The sequence below is a fragment of the Leptonotus elevatus genome, chromosome 9 (assembly GCF_054856555.1).
Source record: "Leptonotus elevatus isolate MCC_2025b chromosome 9, RoL_Lele_1.0, whole genome shotgun sequence".
NCBI lineage: Eukaryota > Metazoa > Chordata > Actinopteri > Syngnathiformes > Syngnathidae > Leptonotus > Leptonotus elevatus.
This window is the reverse complement of record NC_141247.1, coordinates 18,534,615-18,556,738: the sequence shown is the minus strand read 5'-3', so window position 1 is coordinate 18,556,738 and position 22,124 is coordinate 18,534,615. Positions and strand designations below refer to the sequence as shown.

Sequence of the window (22,124 nt, the reverse complement as noted above, 5' to 3'; positions counted from 1 at the left end):
TACATACATTACAAATACACAAAAAAAAAACAAGTACACATTGTACGTTCTTATTTTTTATTATTTTTATGTCTGCTGTGCATGATTTTCGTACTGCACCCCCCACCGCCCCCCCCCCCCCCCCCCATATTACCTGCATGCGCAAGTAACACCGCGTGGCATTATGGGGGAAACAATGCTAAGGTTTTAGCATTTAGCCTACAAGGAAATTCACACATAACTGTAAATACCTTTAAGGGTATTACACATGTTTAAACTAGAGCTGAATCACATCTTCGAATTTTGATGAATCACCAGAGTTTCAGAAGTTGCATTATGAATTGATAAGGGAGTGAAACTTAGTGGTTCTGTTAGTAAGCCAAAGTCGGGTAAACCAGCTGAGAGTTCAGACACAAAGGTGTAAGATCTCGTGTGTAAATGTCGAACACCATCTTGTGACGTTATTGCCGTAAAGCAGTCATCTGAGGAGATTGTCCTCTGATGGCAACAATTGACATGCCGCGTTTATTCTGGATCATTGGAACATGCTTGACTTCATCACATGACGTCTTGAGTCAGCCAACAGAGGGAGACAAATGATGACCCACGCGCTTCCCCGTCCTTAGTCAGTGTAAATGAATGGAGCCAAGTTAGTAAAGGAATAAATTGAGTCGGCGGGCAGCGTCAAGGGTGTGATGTGCTCGCTTTCCGTTGGCGGCCCACGATCATGAGCTCGGTTGCTTTTTTGAGAAGTTGCGATCAAAGAAAACAAGTCTTTCCAATGCATTCGGATGCTCTTTGAGCCTACGCCTCCGAAGAAAAAAGGCCATCTGAGCTCCACGGGTTGTCTTGACAGCAGAACAACAAACCATCATGGTCTTGTATTTACGAGCCTGTGGTTCTAATGTTGTGGTTTCTGTCCTCAGGATCACTTGTAATCCAAGATGCGGCTGATAATTTATAGATTGGGTGGCGTACCTGTGAACATAAAGCAGGCTGCTTTATGGCTGCAAGGACAGCAGCTTCTATTCAGATTGCTTCTGTTTGATTTGATTTGAGCAGGCTATTTCTTTGGGAATTATCTGTCCAATAAATATGCCTCGGCCTGTTTTGTTTATATGCGTGTGCCTGCCCAAGGAAGCATTGAGGGCTGTTCCAAACCACCTAATTTAATAATGTTTATTAGCTACAGTATAACATCACCGCTACGCCATTTTCTTACCCGTTCAGCAAACTAATCATTTATCTGCCATACATCTTTTGTTTTATTGCCGATTGTTATCCGTAGTCTTCTAACATGCTTAAATTCTGGACCTTTTCCATACTAAAAGGCTCGGCCTGTTTATAATTAGATTCCGGCGAAGTCCAAGTTAAGAAACGTCTCTTCTCCCTTGGTTGCTTTGATCGAATCTTTTTACCGGCTCCTCTGTCTTGCGGGTTGACCGAGCATGCCGATGCTTGAATACGGTGGCGCGTATAGATCGCAATCTCCAATACGTTTTTATAAAAGATAACGTGAGGGTTCAAGCAAGCATTTTTTGACGCATCTCATTCATTTCCTGAGGTGAAGAAGGTAACGCCGTTGTTCAGCGCAGATACAGTATCTCATTAATTGTCATTGACTTCATATAAGTCGCAATGTAAGTAAGTCTCTGCTTTTTCTTGTCGTTTTCAGTGGTGTTTAACTGCGAAGTTTTGACAGCTGTTTCCAACACTTAAAAGGGGTTCAATAGCAGGCCCAATACATTTTATGTTCTACATAGGCCGGTGATCCCCAACCATTGTGCCACGGGAAATTATCCAGTAGAAAGAGGAAGCTAAAGTGAGGCATATCCCCCCCCAAATAAAGAACGGAAAGAGGCTGCAGTAAATGCTTGGAAAATCATTTCTAATGGAGAAAGCAACCATCTGGTAAAGTCAAAGGGTCGCGGGCTTGATGCATTGCTTTACATTTGAATTCCCATGAGAAAAGGACCCTTCCGGCGTTGTAAAGCGAGCTTCTCTCAAGCCACAACTTCACAATGGAACCTGCCCCCGAACAAGTAGCCCTGAAAAGAATGCCAGCACCAACAGATCACGTGAAAAAAGTCCCTGTGGGTTTCCACGAGGAGAAGGTCCACTCTAGCTCCCAGATAAGGTTGTTAGCAAACAATTTGACTGATGCACACAGACTCCACCGAGCCGTCAAAGGCTCCCATTCACCAGCCAGTGATGTCACATCTGCGTCATCCCACTTGGGTAAACAAGACATCACATGACGGCACTCAGCTTGTCAAGCCTCTTCATGTGCTTGCAACACATGCACTTTGAGAAAATACCTTTCCTCTTTATCTCTTCTGTGTTATTATGTTGATGTAAAAAATCTCCTTTGTGCGGTAGAGGTCATACATTTTCAAAGTTCAAGATGCTTTTTCATCACATGATCATAAATACAATGGACCGCTCAAGTCTTAACGCCTTGAGGTCCAGGTTAAAAATGATGCTCTATTTTCCCAATCCTATCATTAAAATCTTTCCCAAGTATTTTAGAAAATCTTACACTCTTAGTAAATGTAGTAAGCTATTTTTTTCTTCTTTACTTGCTTTTAAAATGACTATTAATTGCAGTATGTGAAACATATTGAGTATGAAATGCCGAGTGCAGCGGAATGCAGCTTTGGTGGTCGTTGAGGAATAAACTCGGACGTGCAAAACGACTTCTGGATGGCTTTGAAGAAATTCATTAACAACATTAATTCTCTCACCCGATGAGAATCGATTAGGAATGGACTTAATTTGCACCATCGACAAAGGGAATCAGAATCGTTAAATTTATATGACAGTTAAGACACTCTTTGTACAGTGTTCCCAATGGCAACAGTTTGACCCTGAAATAGATTTTTTTCTATTTTCATTATTTCCTGACGGAAAAAAATACTCTTGGAAAAAATTGCCTTTGTCTTTCATGGTTCCGCCATAATCGCTCTGTCATAGACACCAAGGCCAAAGGATTTTTGACGGACTTAACTGATTTGTTATGCTCCTAACAGGCCTTATTGGTCGATGGCCTAATTGAATGAGTGGTCACAATTATATGGCAAAACTGTGATTGAATCAGAGTCCAATTTAATCCATGGCAGGAAAGATTACGGCCCAGGAAGAAAACTCTCAGCAGCACTCTCAATCTGCCAGCGTCTCAGTGCGAGGAGTGTGCCTCGGGTTAAGATGGAGCAGGAACCGGATCAGGACAGGCCGTAATTTACCAGAGTTGCCTGCACTTTCCAGACACAATCACAGCACAGCTAATTGTGTGGCAGCTTTTTTAGCCCAGTATTTATCAACGCCGTCTATTGACAGGATTCTTTGAAGGTGCTTGACAAAAGGAGCAAAAAGGGTGTTTTGTACATGTGAGATGTCACGACAGTTGCACTGAGTATACTAAACCCTCTCCCCCATAGACCCTCATAGATTAGGGGCTCAAATTAGTTCTAGAAAATTATGACTGATGCCCGCACAGTGTAGAACCCTCAAAGGAAGCATATGCTTTCTCTGTGAGCACCCAAAGGATGCACAGTGAGTAATTTCTATTTTTTTATTTTATTTTGCAGCCTTGCAGCCTTAATAACCGCTAATTTGATGCCATTTACTCACATTTCTCGATGATGAATTGCCTCAGCTGATAGTCTGCCTTCTCATCAAAAAGTCCCCTCTGAGCGTCAATAAAATTAAAATCATTAACCTTAATGGAAGGCATTGGATATCTGCCTGACTATATTCTTGAAGTGTCTTCATAAAATGTGATAATTATGCAATCCAGTCTGAGGTACAGGCTAACTCGTATGTGTTGAATCCCAGCGACCGTGTCATGAAAAAGTACTTACCCTCTTCTCAAATGCTTACTTTAATTGGAAAGCTGAGTTCATTTTCACTGATCATACCCAAGCCTGATTAGCTCCAGATCTAATCAATCACTTAATTACTACCTGTCTGACAAAATGAAGTCTACCAAAATATGTAAAATACCTGCTACTATTCACAGACAACCCAAGAACTGCAGGCCTCACCTGCCTCAGTTAAGGCCAGTGTTCGTGACTCAACAAGCATTTCAGGGTAAATAAACAAAAACGTCATACCGACAGTCAAAACATGGTGGTAGTAGTGAGATGATCTGGGGCTGCTCTGTTACTTCAGGCCCTGGACGACTTACCGGGCCTGTGATTTGATGAGGCATGAATTCCAGAAACTTAATGTTCAGTTATCAATATCTGACCTCAAACTGAAGACATTCCCTAATAAATAAAATCATTATTTTTTACTTTGGTTAATTACTTCTTTTTTTTTTAAATGATCTAAAGCATTTAGGTGAAGAAACCACGCAAAAAAAAAGTAAAAATTTTACTATTTCACGGTACTGTACTGCTTAGCGCTCATTGCCAGGAATGAGGGGTAAAGTTGTGCATCACTGCCAATGACACACCGCAGTGTGTTGCTCCCATTTCCAGGTGATTTAAAGGCAAATATGTGCTACTTTGTTCTCAGGCAACACAGCTCTCCGCTTGTAAATGTGTGCGCCTTGCTTCCTCCAAACACAAATTTAGACGTCCTCTCTGGCTTCTTAAATCAGTCTTTATGTTATCCAGTTCCAACAAATTAAACTGTAAAAGCTTTTTAAAGGCCTGGAATGGTGTTAATGAACAAGTAATGATCACGTAGCCGGGATATTTATCGATCATGTCTCCCGTGAAGGAATCAACTAATGGCACTGTAAAAAAAAATAATAAATAGCGTAATGTGAGGCTGTAAAAAATCCCGACACATGTCGTGTACCAATGAAGTTTATGTTGCGTCAAATGTATCCTGTAATGCTCGGATGCGTATAACCCCATCAACCCTGGATATGTCTTCATGCAGGCTTACACATAAATGTATCAATAATTGAGTAAGAGAGCTAACAAAGTCACTCTTTTCATGTTAACAAAAAAAAAAAGCTTTTGGACGTGATTAGGAAGTAGAATGTACAAAAACTCACGTATGAACGTCACCGGACACTCATTTGCTTCATATGAGAAACAATGTATTTCACTGATGGCTCACAATTTCATTACAGTACTTATTTTTCGAGTGATTTAATTTGACTTAGTTGTGTCTGTCTAATGCAGGAACAGAATGTTGCGTGTATTCATACCCTCCAAAATGTCCGCCAAAACAACACTTGTTTATGTATTTTCCAGATGAAAAGGTTTCTACGTAAACGGCCCTTAAGCATCGACACCATTCCTGCCAGTTGTTTACTTTTTTTGTGTCATTTTCCTTTAAAAATACAACAACCATATATTCACAAATAGTAGCCAGATAAACTCCAGCTCACCAGCGACCCCAATGAGGACCATCAGATCAGAATATAGATGGAATGGATAGATGGATGTAAAAAATTTGAGACCGTCAGTCTATACCGTAATTAAAAAAAAAAGGAAAGTTCAGGAATGCCTCACAGAAGAAAATGACAAATGGAATCCCTAAGCTCGCCGACTCAGTCAAGTAGTCTAATGTTCACTTTGTTTCCATCTTCATGTGGGTCTAATAAAACCGGTTTCCTGAGATGTCAAAACAACTATTCTCTTTTCCGCTCCACTTATAGTACATGTGTGTCCGTCGCCCATATATAGCTCATTATATAGAATTTCCCGCCTGTCAAAGTGTTTTACATCACTTTCACTGCTCCCAGAGCATCATTTCAGCTCAAATTCGACGCTTTGAGAGAAGCAGGGATTGAAGTCAGCGACAAGCCGCTGAACGCAGTCGAACAGGATATTTGATTTCTAACTGAAGAGATCACCTCGCAAATGTTTTCAAAACAGTGGCTCCACAGAGCATTTGACTACATTTACATGTAAAACAATGTCCTGAGGCAGAGAAGAATATCGTTGTCATTTTTCTCACGTCGGATGGCGCTTGGGAAACAAAACGTCACAGATATATTCACGGTTGTTCACAGCTATCGTGCGCTACTCGACCTCTTAACTGCTTGCAACGAATTTGTACATTGCTCTTTCACGCCAGTAGAGATCTCCTATGTGGCTCCAAAACACTGAGAGCACACCCTCACACACACTGCTCATATCTAGATGGCGATAAACACCAACGAGCTAACGTTAGCTCTTTCGCTAATGGGAAATTGCTCCAGTCCAAAGTGTCAAAATAATGCAAACAAACACAAATGACATTGCGGATGTTATCTACTCTTATAATGTCTTTTTTTTTTTTTTTTTTTTTTTTTTTTTACTTTTGTACTTTTTGGCTGATTCAGTTCCGGTTTTCAGACATGGGCTTTCTATGTAGCTGTTGTATTCGTTTCTCTTTAGATGCTTATCAAAATACCTGTACATTCGCTATATATAGTTGATTACTCTGCGATGAAGCGCGGTTCCAGCCACACTTTTGTGAAAAGTGTTTGCACCACTTATTCTGGTGTTTCTCTACTCCACATTTCACATTAGCTTAGCAATTAGCCTAGCTTATTGTCTTCTCCCGTTCTCCTTTCCTACTTAGTGTGCCGCATTAGCTGCCATTCTTTGTCCTTTTAGTGATAACAATATTTGTGAGAATATTGTATTCGCTGAAATGATGGCGATGTGTTGCTCCACACTGTGGATGGACAGTATTTAGCAACGCTAGCGTAGCCAGCTCCAACTTGTAATTGGTGCTGAGCTTAGCACCAAGCATTTCATTAGTGGCTTAGGGTAGCTAGGCTAGGACTCGTTCGATATAGAAGCACGTACAGCTAGCAGCTCCTCCAGCTCCATGGCCAGACGTGCTTGAAACCATTTTCACAATGAGGCAGATACGATTATTAACGACTACAAACATTATCACGATTGTTTGGTAGAAGCCGAATCTCTCCTGTAGACCAAATTTATACAATCTGCCGCATATACCGCTATCTCCTTGGTTTTGGGGTTGTTTGGGTGCAAATAATCTGTCCACCGAAGTCCTTTACTAGGCTTTTCTGTAAAGGAGATTTATGTAAAAGTTGCTCTTGTTCAAGATTCTCAAAGGCTTATTGTAGACATGTTTTACAACCTGACCTTTATCTGTTGCATGAACATTTGATTCTTTCGTCTAGCTATTACGCAATATACTGTAGAAGTGGCATAAAACTGTTATTTTCAAGTATTGTGCTGTTTAATATACTAGAGTTTGACTTCAAATGGTATTCACATCATATCACAGTTACGCAACACTGCTCACATTATCAATAAAAATCATTCTGTCCCATTTGCACAGTACAGTACAGTGGAAACCCCCCATTTATCATGGGTGACACGTCCCCCGCAATAAGTCAAAATCTGCAACACTGAGAGGCCATTAAAAGAATATATTTGACCCCTCCCACATGCTTTAACATTTAAACTTCTGAAAACTCACTTCAAGTGCTAGCTTGAAGCTGTTTATGTCTACTCCCACTGTGTGTATATATATATATATATATATATATATATATATATATATATATATATCAGTTTGAACATTAAATATCTTGTCTTTGTAGTGTATTCAACGGAATATTAATTGAAATACACCGCTGTAACATCACTGCCACATCATATATTTTCTCTCTATACTTATCTTGTTGGACGGGCTATACCTCAGTTCAGTATACTTTATTGTCCCCAACAGGAAACTGGTCTTACTGACATGATAAAAGACAGTTAGGACATTTTAGTTGAGACTGTTTTCAAAAAAAAAATTACACTATACTTACTGTACAGATAAAAACAACACAGACAAACACAAACTGACATACTTAAAAAAAAAAAAAAAAGCTTTTGTTTTTTATGTTTGCTCTTTGTGGCGTATAAATAATTACTTTTACCGCTCTGAGGACAAAGAGGTGTAGAGGATGATATAGAAAGAAGGACATTAGTTTTTGGCCTACTTTCAAATGATTTGTTGGATAGGAAGTACAGAAGTTGCTGTCCCTAACTGCAGACAGTCTCGCAGTTTGCTTCAAATTTTGTGATTTGGAATTTTATAGATACTTCAATAGTCCTCTATGTAAATAATGTACTGCAGAAAAAAAAAAAGTGGACAAGACACATCCCCTTTCACATAATGCTTTGGGGGGGGGGAAAGGCAATGAATAGAAGTGCATCAGTAAGTTCAATATATACAATTAACAGGTAATAAAAGAATGGCTAAATTGGCTTTTATAATGGAGAATAGTGAGTCTGGTATTCCACCGGCAACGACATACTGGAAGCATGCCATCGTTTTCGAAGCAGCTTGCTCAACAACTCCAGACAAATTGAATGAAACGTTCCTCATGAAGATTAAACAGAGACGACGATCTTAAGATTTAACAGAACCCAGCGCGTCTTGAGAGCTCTCTCGTGCTGCGTTTAGGTTTCAATGCACAAAACTGTCACTTAAGATTTCGAGTTTTAAAACATATTGGAACATTCCCCATAGAAATCGTACAAAGATATTTCACCTTGGCGCCCGATGAAAGGACAAGTCAAGACAAATAGACATAATAATTGGAGATAAATGTCCCTATTATTTGCTCAAATATGCAGACCAGATCTACTACACATGGAAAAGTCTCTTGACACAGCTGAGCTAACACGCATACCCGCATGCTCTCAGGCTGTCTAAAGTGTACATGGTCAACAATCGAAATGATATAGCGGTGAAGAGTAGCATAAGTCGTCCTTCTCATGTCCTTACTGTTAACCATTTTTAATCTTTCATCTTCTTTTGTGTGCTTTAGTGTGTGTGTGCACCTGTTGAGTACATCAGAAAAACCTTGGCCTTCTTTTGGTGCCATACAGCTACAGCTATATGTTCCCTTGCAAATGTACTGTAGGTGCACTTTTTATTTATTTATTTATTTTTAATCAAAGTCCTTATAAGGCCCTATTTTCGTAGGCAGCCCGTACGCGGGCGCATCTTCATTTTTGTGCCGGGGCAAGTCTAACTTAGAGTGTTTGTGAATTCGTTAGACGCATACATGACCACGAGTTGACAAAATTTTAGACTCACAAGAAGTAGGCCTATGTGGTGGCGCAGGTGGTGTAGCGCGATTTTCGTGGATATGATGGAGGCGCACTACGGACGTGTCATCGTATTTCATGCATAAATATGACAACAGCGTGGGATAATCCCCTTGAATCATTATAGAAATAATTTCATTGCATGAATTATTGTCATTATCATCTGGCTGCGTGACACAACATCTGAAAGGGGAAATCTTGCAGTTTACCTGTATAAACGCACTTTGCACATGACCATCTCATCTCTCGGAACCCCAGCGAGTCAATTTCTGCTTCCCCAATGTCAAACATTTGTATGCTTTCCGTACAGGATTTTAATGGGAATGGGGGGAGCCGCTTCGAGGAGTCAGCTGCATTCCATTCCGCAATGGCACAAAAGTCCTCTAACACTCAATTGTAGCTGTACAAAGTCTAAGAAAATAGCAAAAGAAAGAAAATTAGCATGAGTCGGCCCTCTCTCACTATAAAAGAACTTGAGCTTTTCAGTGACATAGTCACTTTATGTCTCAACTAATGAATATAAGTTAGCTTTGGAGCGTTTATTTTCTGATTATAGTCCCCCAGTAACTAATCAGTTTTGAAGATGATCTGCTCACATCATTTTATATCAAGTTGCCTTTGCTACATTGGGTATGCTTTGTTGATTGCAACGGGATTCAGAGTTGAATGGAAGTAGAATACAAATCAAAAACAAAAAGAGAATTCGGAGGCGGAAAAAAACACTTATTGACAATCTTGACCTCAGCAGGAGTCCTTTTCAACAGGACAAAACACCCCCAGTGTCTGACTGTGCTTATAAAAGTTAAATTGTTGTTGTTTTTTGCCCAGAATTAAATGTCAGCATCAATGTGTAGATTGTGTTTTGATATCACTGCGAAATGTCACGTCACATTAGAATAGATGTGCAACGGGAGATGGCTCCAGGAAGTATAATGAGGAGGCGCTAATCAATATGCAGCTCACATGTGCAACACTTAATCATATTGTTGACAAAGTTGTATTCAACTTTTGATTTGAAAAAGGGATTCTCTGGCTAAAACAAAGATTCTGCTCTTTTTAACTCATTCACTGCCATTGACGGCTATGAACGCCAACAATTCATTTGAACTATTTCTATTAGTTTAACATTTTTTTCCACTTTTGTTGAAAATCTAGATTTTTTTATTGTACGTTTCGTTTTGTACATAAAATTTGTGATTAATCGCGAGTTAACTAGTGAAGTCATGCGATTAATTACGATTAAAAACTTTAATCGCCTGACGCCCCGAATTTTTAATAATATTTTCTTTCTTCTTTTTTTTTATTCATTCACTGCCGTTGAAGGCTATAAACAACAATTAGTCAATTCATATATATATATTTTTTCACTTTAGTTAACAAGAGTATGAAAACCTAGAATGTTTTTATTGTATGTTTAGAACATATAGAATTTGTGATTAATCGTGAGTTAACTAGTGAAGTCATGTGATTAATTAAAAAAATAATAATTATCGCCTTTTGCCCCTAAATTGTAATAATCTTTAAAAAAATTTTTTTTTAATGAATTTATGGCAGTGAATGAGTAAATGTAAACTGACTCACATCTGGTTTTTTTCTCGTTTTTTTTTTATACATTCATTACAGGTTTTTTGGAGCTGGTTTTCATGATTTTGCCTTTACACACTGGCACAATCAATTTGATTGATTCTATTTAGAATATTTAAAAAAAATAGCTCTTCACTGGTACTTAGCATCCATGGATTTAGTCCCTCTCGTTGCACAGTCTATAAGTTGTGTGAAGTTGTTAATAGGTGAGGGGGGAAGATGACAGATGTACCTGAGCTCACGGGTACATCTGTCATCTGGATGCTGAAATTTTAATCACGCAGCCGAAGGTTGAATATAAACAAACAACCGCTGTTTTCCTGCAGCCGTTATTTTGTCCGTTGGCAAGTAACCTCACATTTGCCATAATAATCAGTGAAAAGAATGATTCAAATCTCTCGTCCTTTTTAGTCAGCTCCATGTCCATCAATAGTTTACCATGACTGAAAAAGAATAATGGTGGGAACGTATGAATTTTCATTGAGAAAACTGCGGGAAAAAAGGGTTTCCATCAGTTTACCTTTGAGGTAATCTGCACCATAGTTGTAATTCCTAAATAATACATGATGTTTTCACAAAACCTCTAAACCAGGTTTAAAATATATATATACATCTGGATAGGCTCGAACCCCTTCAGTTTGGTCAGTCTTAGAAAATATAATATGTTTCAAAATATATTTTTGACTTTTTTGGTGACTACACATATGAAACGTGTGGCTTCACTACCTCCAACAAGGTTAAGAACCTCAAGTTGAAAGCCTACAAATTTGAATAAAAGTGGTGTATAAAGGCAGAGAAAAAAAAAATCCTGTCAACTACTCCTGGACTTAAGTGTATGTGGATGTGCGAGCGTGTTGAATATCTGACACTTCACAGGCCAGATTGCAACCTCTGTCGTCACTCAATGCTTCTCGCTCAGCAGGAGAGCGAAGGAGTGCGGACGTTTTGATTTTTGAGGTGCCTCGGCGCTGCAAAGGGGAATCTTATCAATATTCTATCTCACTTGTTGCTCTCCACGTTACTATTTCATATTGAGCATTTTCAACTGAGTGCTGAGGAATAACACTATTTATTGAGACGCCGCACCTGAGAATCGTTTCTAGAAGTTAGCTCTAGTGTTGGAAATAAGCGTGTTTATGATGGGTAATAGTGTTGGTAGACTGGTCGCCAGTTAACTCCAACACTAGAGAGGGCCCATACCGATGCCGATTATTAGTAGTCAAGGAGGCCGATAACCGATATTTGAAACCGATATTCATTTTCAGTAAAAAGGGGGGGAAATTATTAGCATACACATTTTTTAAAAATACAAATGTCAATCTTGATTTTGTTGCAGTCTCTTACAGCATTAATGCTTATTGAACAATTTTTCCGACTTTTCAAAATGTAGTGTTTTTTTGTTTGTTTTTTAATCTTAGACAATATGCTTCATTTTAAATTTCTCTAAAAAAAATGTTCAGGGAGCTTGCAAAGTTATCAGAATTCATTATTTATAGAATATTACTACACAGTTCCACTACTGCAGGACAAATAATGCGGTCGGAAAGAGAGACGGGACAGCACGGCGTCAAGATTAGATCATCACAACAGAAGCAGAAGCAGAAAAACAGATGCACTCTATCGTTGCTGTCACATCACATTTCTTTGAATGTATATCTTTAAAACACATGACAATGTTTTTTGACAGCTTCTGCACCGCAAACAAATTTCCACAACCATTTTTGGATGTTGTTCAAATGCCCAAAGAGTAACGCATAAGCATTTTTATTTATAATATTTCGGGGGGTTGTTGAAAGCTCAGAATAGTCACGAAGTAAAGATGCTGGAATGTCATCGGAGAGGAGCAAAGACCAGAAAACTATGAATTATACTAAAGATCCAGATGCATTTAGGATTGCATTGAGGATACTATATATATATTATATATTTTTTGACTGAAAGCAGCAAATTTATATCCTCTGTCTAATGGATTCTTCTGAAAAGAACAACCTCCATTTTGTCACTTTCAGTAGCATTCATTTAAAACGATATTTTATGACGGTCACAAACTTGCGTGTTGAATAAGACTTGAACTCTTTGGCTCCGAATTTTTATTTTGTAGTATGAAAATGTTTGTGTAAAAATATAAATGATCTTATGTCAATATCACACTCCATAACCTTTCTGCCTCCTGAGTGTGAATTGGATCACCTGCTGAATCTGTCAATACAAAAAAAACCAACAACAACGCCGCTCTGTGCCGCATCTACTGGGATGTCGGCACGAATGTTAAAATGACCTTCAGCAACACAGAGAGATTCAATACATGCTATGAAGACACTCAAGACATTTTACTCATAGTTGGTAAAGTTTGATTCCCAGTCAGGTCTATAAGATTTTGGTCTGTACTTTTTTCCCCACTGTATTACAAATCATTTTCAAAAGCGTTAGAATGTGATGAGTTAGGCTAAACCCAGCTCAGATTAGATATAAACTCATTTCACATTGTTTGATTTCATATGAGCAGATGCAGAGGTGCCAAATCCAGGTCCAGAACGTAGAAATCCTGCCACTGTTTGGCTTTCGCCTCAGTTGCTAGTTAGCTAGCTCCCTAGCTAGCTCCCATGGTGCTCGTTTACCTGCTAGGGAGCTAGCTAGATAGTTAGCACTTGGGGCTAAAGACAAACTGTGGCAGGGTTTTTGCTTTCTGGACCTGGATTTGGCACCTCTGAGCAAATGATCTCATCTAGGAATATATCATACATCGTACATCATGCTTCATGCAGACTGTATTGTTATCACTGTGTGTGTATATCACATTCACATACCGCAGTTTAACAGCAAGCCAAACTCAGTGTTCTTGAGCCAGGAAGCTCTTTTATTACAGTCGTCTTGACAGCTTATAGTGAACAAGTGCGGCATGAACGCAATGAAAATGCATTTTGATATTTGGATTTTTTTTTTTTTTACTGCCATATTTGTATAATTTTTAAGATTGTGTAAGCAAACTGACAAAACAAACAATGAAAATGGCGAGTGAAACTAAAAAGAAAAGAAATACAATGTACCACAAAATGACCAGTACCAGAAAACAGGCATTAATGCTAACCTTAGCATTGCTAATACACATAGCTCTGAGCTAGCAAATTTCAGGAAGAACACTTGGCAAAAAAAAAACATCTCCAAAACTGATCTGTAAACACAATTAATATGTTCAGGCAGACTTTATTCAGCACGATTTTCTCTGACATAACACTGCTTCTGCTACCCATAATGCATTGCCACTACTGACTACTCATCGCACAACAATTCTGTTCTTCCGAACCTCAAACTGAGGCAATAATTGAGACCTTATAAATTATAGGATGTCACACATGTGACACAGCACATTTGCCTCAGTGTCTCTGAGAAGGGAAGTGAAAAAGCTAAAGCACTTTATATAAGCTGACAGAGCTAACCTAAGATACAATAAATATCCTATAATTTATAAGGTCTTATTTATTGCCTAAGCTTGAAGCCAGGAAGGACAACAGAATTGTGAGTGTCACACACGTGATGGGAGAATGGCGTTAATGGTAAACAAATGTTTTTTTATTTTTATTTTTTTATTTTTTATTTTTTTGCGTGGAATACACATGAATTCTAAAAATTTTAAAATTCTAAACTTTTATCAAACACCTTTTATCTCTTCAAGTCTCTTCTTAACAAGTGAATGTTTTTGCCTTGTGTGCACCCTTTTAGAAATAGAATAGAGCAGTAAAAATACGGCGTAGACTAATAAAAGGGAAGGAAGAGCGTTTTCTTATTAGTTTGTTGTTAAGCTTTCTAGCAAGGACGACTGCCTCCAAACTTACAACAATCTCCAAGCTTCTTGCGCCAATAGGTTGCCCCATTATTGTTTGTTGACATTTTATAATACTTGATTGATTTATTTCACCCATGGCAGATTCTCAGCCTTTTTCCAGGGATTTCTTTCTGGGATTGAGATTGCTGGCCGCTTTTAAAACATTCAATTGGATTCCTTGTAATGCACTTGTGTGTGATGGATGCACACGGCCTTTGTTATTTATTTTGGGGCAGCGTGGTTCAGCGGCGGCGGAGTGCCCATTTCCCAACACCGAAGGTTGTTGGTTCCTCAAACCTTGTGAAAAGTGTTCTTGAGCAAGATAATGAACCCTAATTTGCTCCCGGTGTGTGCATGGCAGCAGTCTCCCATTGGCGTATGGATGGTGGTTTGAATGTGAGGCTTTGAAAAGCGCTTTTGGGCACCACACGGTGTTGATAAATACTATATAAGTGTACCCTATATACTATTTATTGTTCCGAGGTAACCATGATCCACCCAAATCTAGAAGCCGGCTTGTTTTGTTTTCAAAAATCCCTTGATAGTCCTCTAATTTCTTGATGCCTTTGATACTTTGAAAGCCTCCCTCCACGCAGCCCAACAAGATAATTGAGCCATCATGCAGGACTCTTTAAGTATTCTGTTTATATAAACAAACTACTACTAGAGTGCATCATTCCACCAAAAAAAAAAAAAAAAAGCCATTATTCTTTTGTCTCTTGACAGAACATTTTCCCAGATGGACTGCGGTTTCTCAAAGTACACTTGAAGAAAAAATGATGGGTGCCAAGAATAGCGGCCACTAGCCAGAACTATAACTGCCGTTGTTTGGCGCGTTTCCTCCACACTCCTGCGCTTACATAAAAATGAAATTACACGAGCATGTCCTCTTGTTGGACTTGCAAGTTGTCCATTGTCAGCTGCCAGACCCCCTTGACATTTCTCAGAATCAAATTTGATTGGAAGGAACAGTACACAGTACGGTTTGTCATTGATTGCTGCAAAACCTTCAGTCAGTCCCGATCATTTGTTTGTTTGTTCTATAGTTTCTGGAAATAAGTGTGTTTCGGGGTGGTGGCCGTTTGTGAAAATCGGTCTTCCTCAAGTGTGCCTGTAGTTCCTTTAAGGGTCAAGTTTTTTCTTTCACAAGGTTGTAACTTACAATGTCGTTGCTTCTTACCCCTGAGGAAGTAAGGGTCAATACGTACAACCTTGCTAAAAGCTCTTTCGGGTCCTTGTTCTTGAGACGCTTGCCCGATGTCTTTTTCAGCTAAGGTTCGGAACGTCTGACTCGTTATTTCCTTTCCGGAATTGAATGCCACGTGGTCTGCCAATGAGTGATTTTACGGACTGCGTGGGTATTCTTTAAGGTTTCGTCTCAGTAATTGAGTGTACCCGTTTGGTTTCCCTGCCAATAATTCATGACAGCAACGCAACAGAGATGGCAGAACTGTTTGATTTGACTCATGGGCATATTCAAGTGACTGCAACAAGATGAACTTTCTGTTTAATGTTACTTACTTTTTATACAGCAGAGTGAATATGCTTACAGGCGTTCATAGTTGAAACCATGTTGACACAAATTTCAACCATGCCTTACTGTGCATCACCTGTATATGGTGCAAATTTTGTGAGATATTCTATCTCTAATGAGTCAATCTGATTACTGACACAAGCGAATGATAAAATTTCACAAGGCCAGAACATGTCTAATATCAATGACAATATCTAATTTCCAGTACAATCCATTGCAATCACTTCACATTGCTCTCTTTTATTAGCCACAGAGTGTCACGAGCTGCTTGAAAAGTCATCTGGAATGTGTGCTTTCAAAAGGGGGGAAAGGGGTTCAGAAAACAAACAGCGATAAGTTCTTGATTCTTCAACTGCACCACAGAGGCGCTGACGAACAGACTCTTGTGTCATGTCATGTCCACGGTGGCTATTCTTTATATAAGAAAATAAAAACAGCTTACTAATACGTTAGTTCCGTTTACATTACTCCATTTTATTTTTCTATGACGTTTAGAAATGTTAAAGTAAACTATCCTTTTTTTCCCTTTTTTTTTAAAATTCTTTTTTTATTATTATTATTTTTTCTTTTCTTTTTTTTTTCTTTTTATAAAGTAAACTATCCTATTGCAAAGCAACACACTTCCCAAGCACAAGTAGTCAAGTCATATCCCTCTGCGCCTTGTCACGCTTACTGAAATTAATCAAATTATTTATGGTTTTACCAACCACGGCGGTTAACATCTTAATAAGCTTGTTTTTGATGACTAGCGCTTCGCTTGGGAATAGATTCATTATATATATATATATATTTATTTATTTATTTATTGATATATATATTTATTTATTAGGGCCTGACCAATTATAGTACTGTAGTGCTTTTGAGCAAATTGTTCTTTAATGGCCTCAGCTTGATCGTAATTTTAGTCTTACTAGGAAGTAAACAGAAAACCACAGTGATAAACAAATAAATCAAACCCCCGTGATTGGTATGAAGTTTGCGTCGTCTTTGACAACATAGCTTGGCTTCATAAAAAGTTACAACTGCGGTGTTACAATGCAAGGCAGCAACTTGTCGGTAGGAATGTGATTCAAACTTGAACAAAAAGTGGAATTTCAAACAGGCAGGAAATCTCACGTACTGTATAAAGGACAGCTGACCTTGGAGAAGAATCATTTATGTGTCAAGACATAAGTGACTGTAACAGGAGGAAGTTCAATACATTCTTTGATCGAAACATTATTGTGTTTTATCAGGGCAGATGAAAGAAAAGTGGAGGCACTGAAGAGGAAAGGCAATGCAAGACTGACGTGACGTGACGTGACGTGACTACGGTGCATTCTGTAAAGATTTGAAGGCTACTCACGGATCCGTATTTGGAGGTACCGACACATTTCATGCTGCCGACTGTCGGATGTTAATAAGAGAAAATACCTCTCTTGTGGAATGTTGGACAGAACACTTCTGCAATGTGCTCAACAGACCTGCTTATATTACTGATATTGCAATAAATGACAGCCAGTATAAATCTCTACCTGTGATCAAAAACTTTGGCCGCTATATTCGTAGACAGGCATGAAAATGGGTATCTTTTGTTTGGGTCCGCATTGTGCCTCGTCGAGCATTCCAACATGGCTGCCGGGCCCCCGGCACATCTCGCAATTTTTTGGGGACAAAAAGTAGCCTATATGTTAGACTCACAAAAAGCAGGTCTAACTTGTGGCGCTGTATATGTTTGTATTTTATGTATTGTCCTCAGATTTGCCCCTGATTTTGGTCTTTCAGGGAGGGAACAAAAAAAAAAACGGATAATTGGCAATAAAGTCCAAAAGTCATGTTTGACAAGCTATCTTGGCTTCATTCGGTTCTTTGAAAGGCAAGGCAACAACATGGTATGAAAGTGAAGGACATTTACGGTTATGTTTAAATACAGTTATATGATGAATGTTCTCCAATTCTGTAATGACCCAGTAAATGTTTTTCAGTTGAAAAGTGGATAACAATTATTTGATGATTTTTACATTATAATCTATGTACAATATTTGCAGTCACACAGGCAAATCTTGCTCAGAGCCCCCCCCCCCCCCCCCCTCCCAAAAAAAGAGTCAGTTGATTAAAGTTGGGTAAAAGCCACTTTTACTTCAGTGCAACAATGAACTATACATAGCCTACTGCAATAGCGACATCATATTCTCATTAGAGCATCAGGTATTCTTTCTTGCACCAATTGTTTCACTATGTGACGGTAACACACAACTGCTTCAGCACAGACTATACATTCCATAGACACAAACACAATGTATCACGTAAGACCTTGGACTTATGCACTAAACATTTTTCTTGAAAAGAAGGGATCTGCTATCATTGTGAAAAAACAAAAAGTGTGCCTAACGCACCATGTTTGTCTATTTTGATATCCATATAAATGACCCGATTCACTTGACAAACGGTGGCGGTGTACAACGTTTAAGCGCACGTGCACAATAAAACAACATCGAATACATATTAACCCCTCTCTAAAGTCACAATCAGTGAGCCAATATATTTTGTTTAGCATCATACAGTCGTGATTGTTGTCAACTCAACAAAGCATTTGACCAAAAAAATAAATAAAATGAAATTGTTTTGTCTTTCAGAGATCATAGTAAGGTTCAAACCAACATATAAATGGTGGTGGCAATCAAGAGCATATCAATTCATTTGTGAAGAGATGTTTACAATTGAAAAAAAAAAACCCCCAACAATGTTCATGTGACATCTTGGACAAAGCTGCATTTTTCCAGCACATGCTGTCCAAATTATACGGAGCGTCTGCATGTTCACAAACAATGATTAGATTGAGGAGCCTTTGCTATTTCGCTCAAAGGCAACACATGTGACTACAACAACAATTTGATTGGATCTCAGGATCGCAACCACGTCAAACACCACATAACCGCGGTGACCGCAGGCTCAGTAATAATGAACAAGAAATATATATTGCATATTGGTTGTAGCGACCGCAATTTAGTTTTAACCTACTATCGACAAACTATATTGTGGGTTATTAAATAACACTGTTCATAGTATTGCATTGAACATTACGTTGTAAATTAGCTTATACTACCTAAATAAGAGATTGGAAGGTCAGAATTTGTGTTTAATTTGAGAAAATAAGACAAAAAAAAAAGTAGGCAAAACAATTGTTTTTAAGTCAAGTCATGAAGATGTTACAGCATATCATGGGTATGTCTACCATGGGTTTAGGTCCATCAAGGCAAATTCACATAAACACATAAATAAGAAATACATCAATGTCCATCATCTCGCTCTTTTTTTTTTTTTTTTCACAAATACCTGCATAGAACCAAACAACGAGAACTTCAACAATCACTTACAACTTTTGACAACAAGATAATAACAATTTCCTATCCGCTAGGCTCAAAGCCCTCCACTGGGAAGCTGCCACAATAAAATATTCTTCTCACCGCAATTGGCTCTCCTGTGGTGATCTGCCGCCTTCAAGACGATATTGATGTTGCTTATGATCTTCATTCAGACACCAAAAATTTGAATGGACCTCAGCTTGGATTGGACTTTTATTAATTTTTTTCTTCCACAACTATTTTAAACACACACAATACAGTTTTTCCCAATTGACCTAGTCTGAATGTTCAGTGAAGAAATTTGCACAACATCATAAATAACATCATCTATATGAAATTTCAAATCAGTGAACCATTAGTTGGAAATAAATTCCTAAAATCCACATTAAGTGCTACTTTCCTATTAGCCATTTATGTTTTTGATTCAGTGATACTATCATTTATTTATGTATTTATTTTTCAATGCATACATCACTAACGACTCTTAATCTTTACATTCGGTAGCTAGCGGATCAGACACGACAGACAATACCAATCAGGACCTTTCTCTGTATCACCTTGAGACGTTTACCACTCTGCTTTCTCTGCCGCCAACCACACAAGAAGCCTCACGCGTGTCTGACCTTTCATGGAATCTTCCATTGCACTGCTGTTTGTCAACTTCAACGGCTATCAGTTGGTGGTCAAAACTAGCAACTCCTGCGCTAACATAGCGCTAATGAGTTATTGTTAAGACCCATTGAAAGGTGCTGTATTAATCTAAGCTAGTATCATTAGCCTATGATTGTCATTATTATGTACTGTAACATGGATTTCGTGCTGCGTTGGACAATGATCATAATCTCAAACAAACACTAAGCGGACGTTCTGCTGTGTTTCCAGTAATCAAATGATTGTGACCATTTTTCCCCCCGAAGTCCAGTCGACGCAACAGATATTTCACATTAGCTGCAGTGAATATACTCATCAAGCATAAGAAGAATCTTGTACTAAAGAGTCATGAGATCTCAGTAGTTAAAATGGTTTTTTTTTTTTAATTCGTCTTATTCATTTTGACATTAACCTTGGAACCAGATCTTTTATCAATTTTCCTGATACCAGGGTGTAAAAAAATAAATAAAAATCTCTTACACAATGATTCATATTCATAGTCGGACATGTTGTTGAGAAGGGATAGTATGCAGCCTGTGAGCCGTACACCACGTGAGAGTGTGTGTGCCAGCCCATCATGCCATTCCAAAAAAAGAAGCCTTTTACATGTTAAACGTTTAAAATAATAGAAAAATCCCAATTGGAAAAGGTTTAGCTTCAAAGTGGCTAAAGAGGTTCTAATTACAGACAGTGGACTATTTAGCTTAGCTTTCGATGAAGGAAACCAGAAATATAGTATATTGGACAAAATACCAAACACATTGATTTAGGCTATTAATGAAATTAGTCAACAGTAGACAGTAATACCTTTATTAGCCAAATATGTACAAAGTACAGTGTATCGAACCAGAGACAGAAGAGACTCCCCAATGATTTTGAGAGTCGCTTTGCCGTTGTATGTTGGTATGAAGGTTCATGCAGGTTTTTATGGCTATGCTAACTGCTACAATGTCACATTAGATGTGTTTTTCTGACACTTATTGGAAGACAACACTGATAGCAACATTAAAGCTCTGCGTTGCTGTTGCCTTTGATGTGCTAGCACTAAGCTAATGGTTGCCCTGGTAAATTAGCCTTGGCTGTGACGTCGCAATAGTAACCAAAATCTGAACCACTCTCCCAAAACACATAAACCGATATAAAGAGCTCACAATATTTTACTTGGTTGTGTAATTTCACCAACTTTCAAATGACATTAGTGCACGTTAGCTAGGTGTGTAGGGTGACCAGTCGTCCCGTTTGTCCGGAACAGTCGTGTTTTTGAGCTTTGGGTCCTGCATCCTGGCGGATTTTGCCAATCTTATTGTTTTTGGCCCGATATTACATTATTATATTATATGCAGGTCCCATCTTTTGCCGTGTATATGTCAATCACACAGTTGTCGTAGCGAATCATATGATATGATGTTAGCATTCATTAGCGATTGCATTTGGTGAAATTTAATGTATATTTCAACGGAATGGTAGCGTCATGCTTCATTTTCAAAATATGGTCACCCTATATGTACATTATGCAACAAACCTACTGTTTTGTTTTTTAATTTACATCTGCACACCAATTACGAAAAATCTCTGCGTTCGATTTTTTTTCCCATCTCGCTAACCTAAGTAGAAAACACTGATTTCAAGCAGTGTTCCAATGCAAATTGCCTGGTCGGTGGTTTGAAATTTCAGAGATTCATTGCATTGCTACCAATGGGACAAGTAGTCGGTCCCGAAAAAAGCAGAGGAAAATAAAAGTGAACGTTCGCAAGGTCGCTTAAACCTACCCTAACTCTCCTATCTTTATTTATAGTTACATGATCAACAAAACAACTAGCTGAAAGCTAAATTGATTCAGTATTTGCGCAAGTGGATGTTGTCCAGGCAGATATCCTACATTTTTTTTAACCAGACATAATATAGCTGCATTTTTTCAATTATGGACTCCCCGAACAGTCACACTTGAGCGGTACCTCAGCATCCCTTCTTCCATGGTCTGTATGCTTGGAAACCAGTGCTAACATTCCCTCCATAAAGACACAAATGTGAATCACCTCTTGCTGTACACGACACCCACAGTATGGTCGGTGTTTTTGTCCAGATTTCACAGGCGACATTATCGTGTCCATTTGAAACAAACAGCAGCATGTCCACGTCTCTATGCTGAAATTGTCTTCTTACTAAATAGCAGTACA

At 38.5% G+C, this 22,124-nt stretch overlaps 2 protein-coding genes across 2 annotated transcripts in view; one reads left to right on the top strand and one right to left on the bottom strand.

Moving 5' to 3' along the window:
- Positions 1 to 17,216, top strand: part of tspan17 (tetraspanin 17) — a 39,474-nt gene extending 22,258 nt beyond the window's left edge. The window contains exon 9 of the mRNA XM_086085506.1: positions 17,188 to 17,216. The gene's annotated coding sequence lies outside the window, so the exon portion shown is untranslated. The remainder of the gene's footprint in view (positions 1 to 17,187) is intronic.
- A 940-nt stretch (positions 17,217 to 18,156) lies between these two features.
- Positions 18,157 to 22,124, bottom strand: part of mchr2b (melanin concentrating hormone receptor 2b) — an 11,176-nt gene continuing 7,208 nt past the window's right edge. Inside the window, exon 2 of the mRNA XM_086084955.1 lies at positions 18,157 to 22,124. This exon is cut by the window's right edge and continues 625 nt beyond it. Within this exon, the coding sequence (XP_085941081.1) occupies positions 22,110 to 22,124 (15 nt within the window). The 3' untranslated portion in view covers positions 18,157 to 22,109.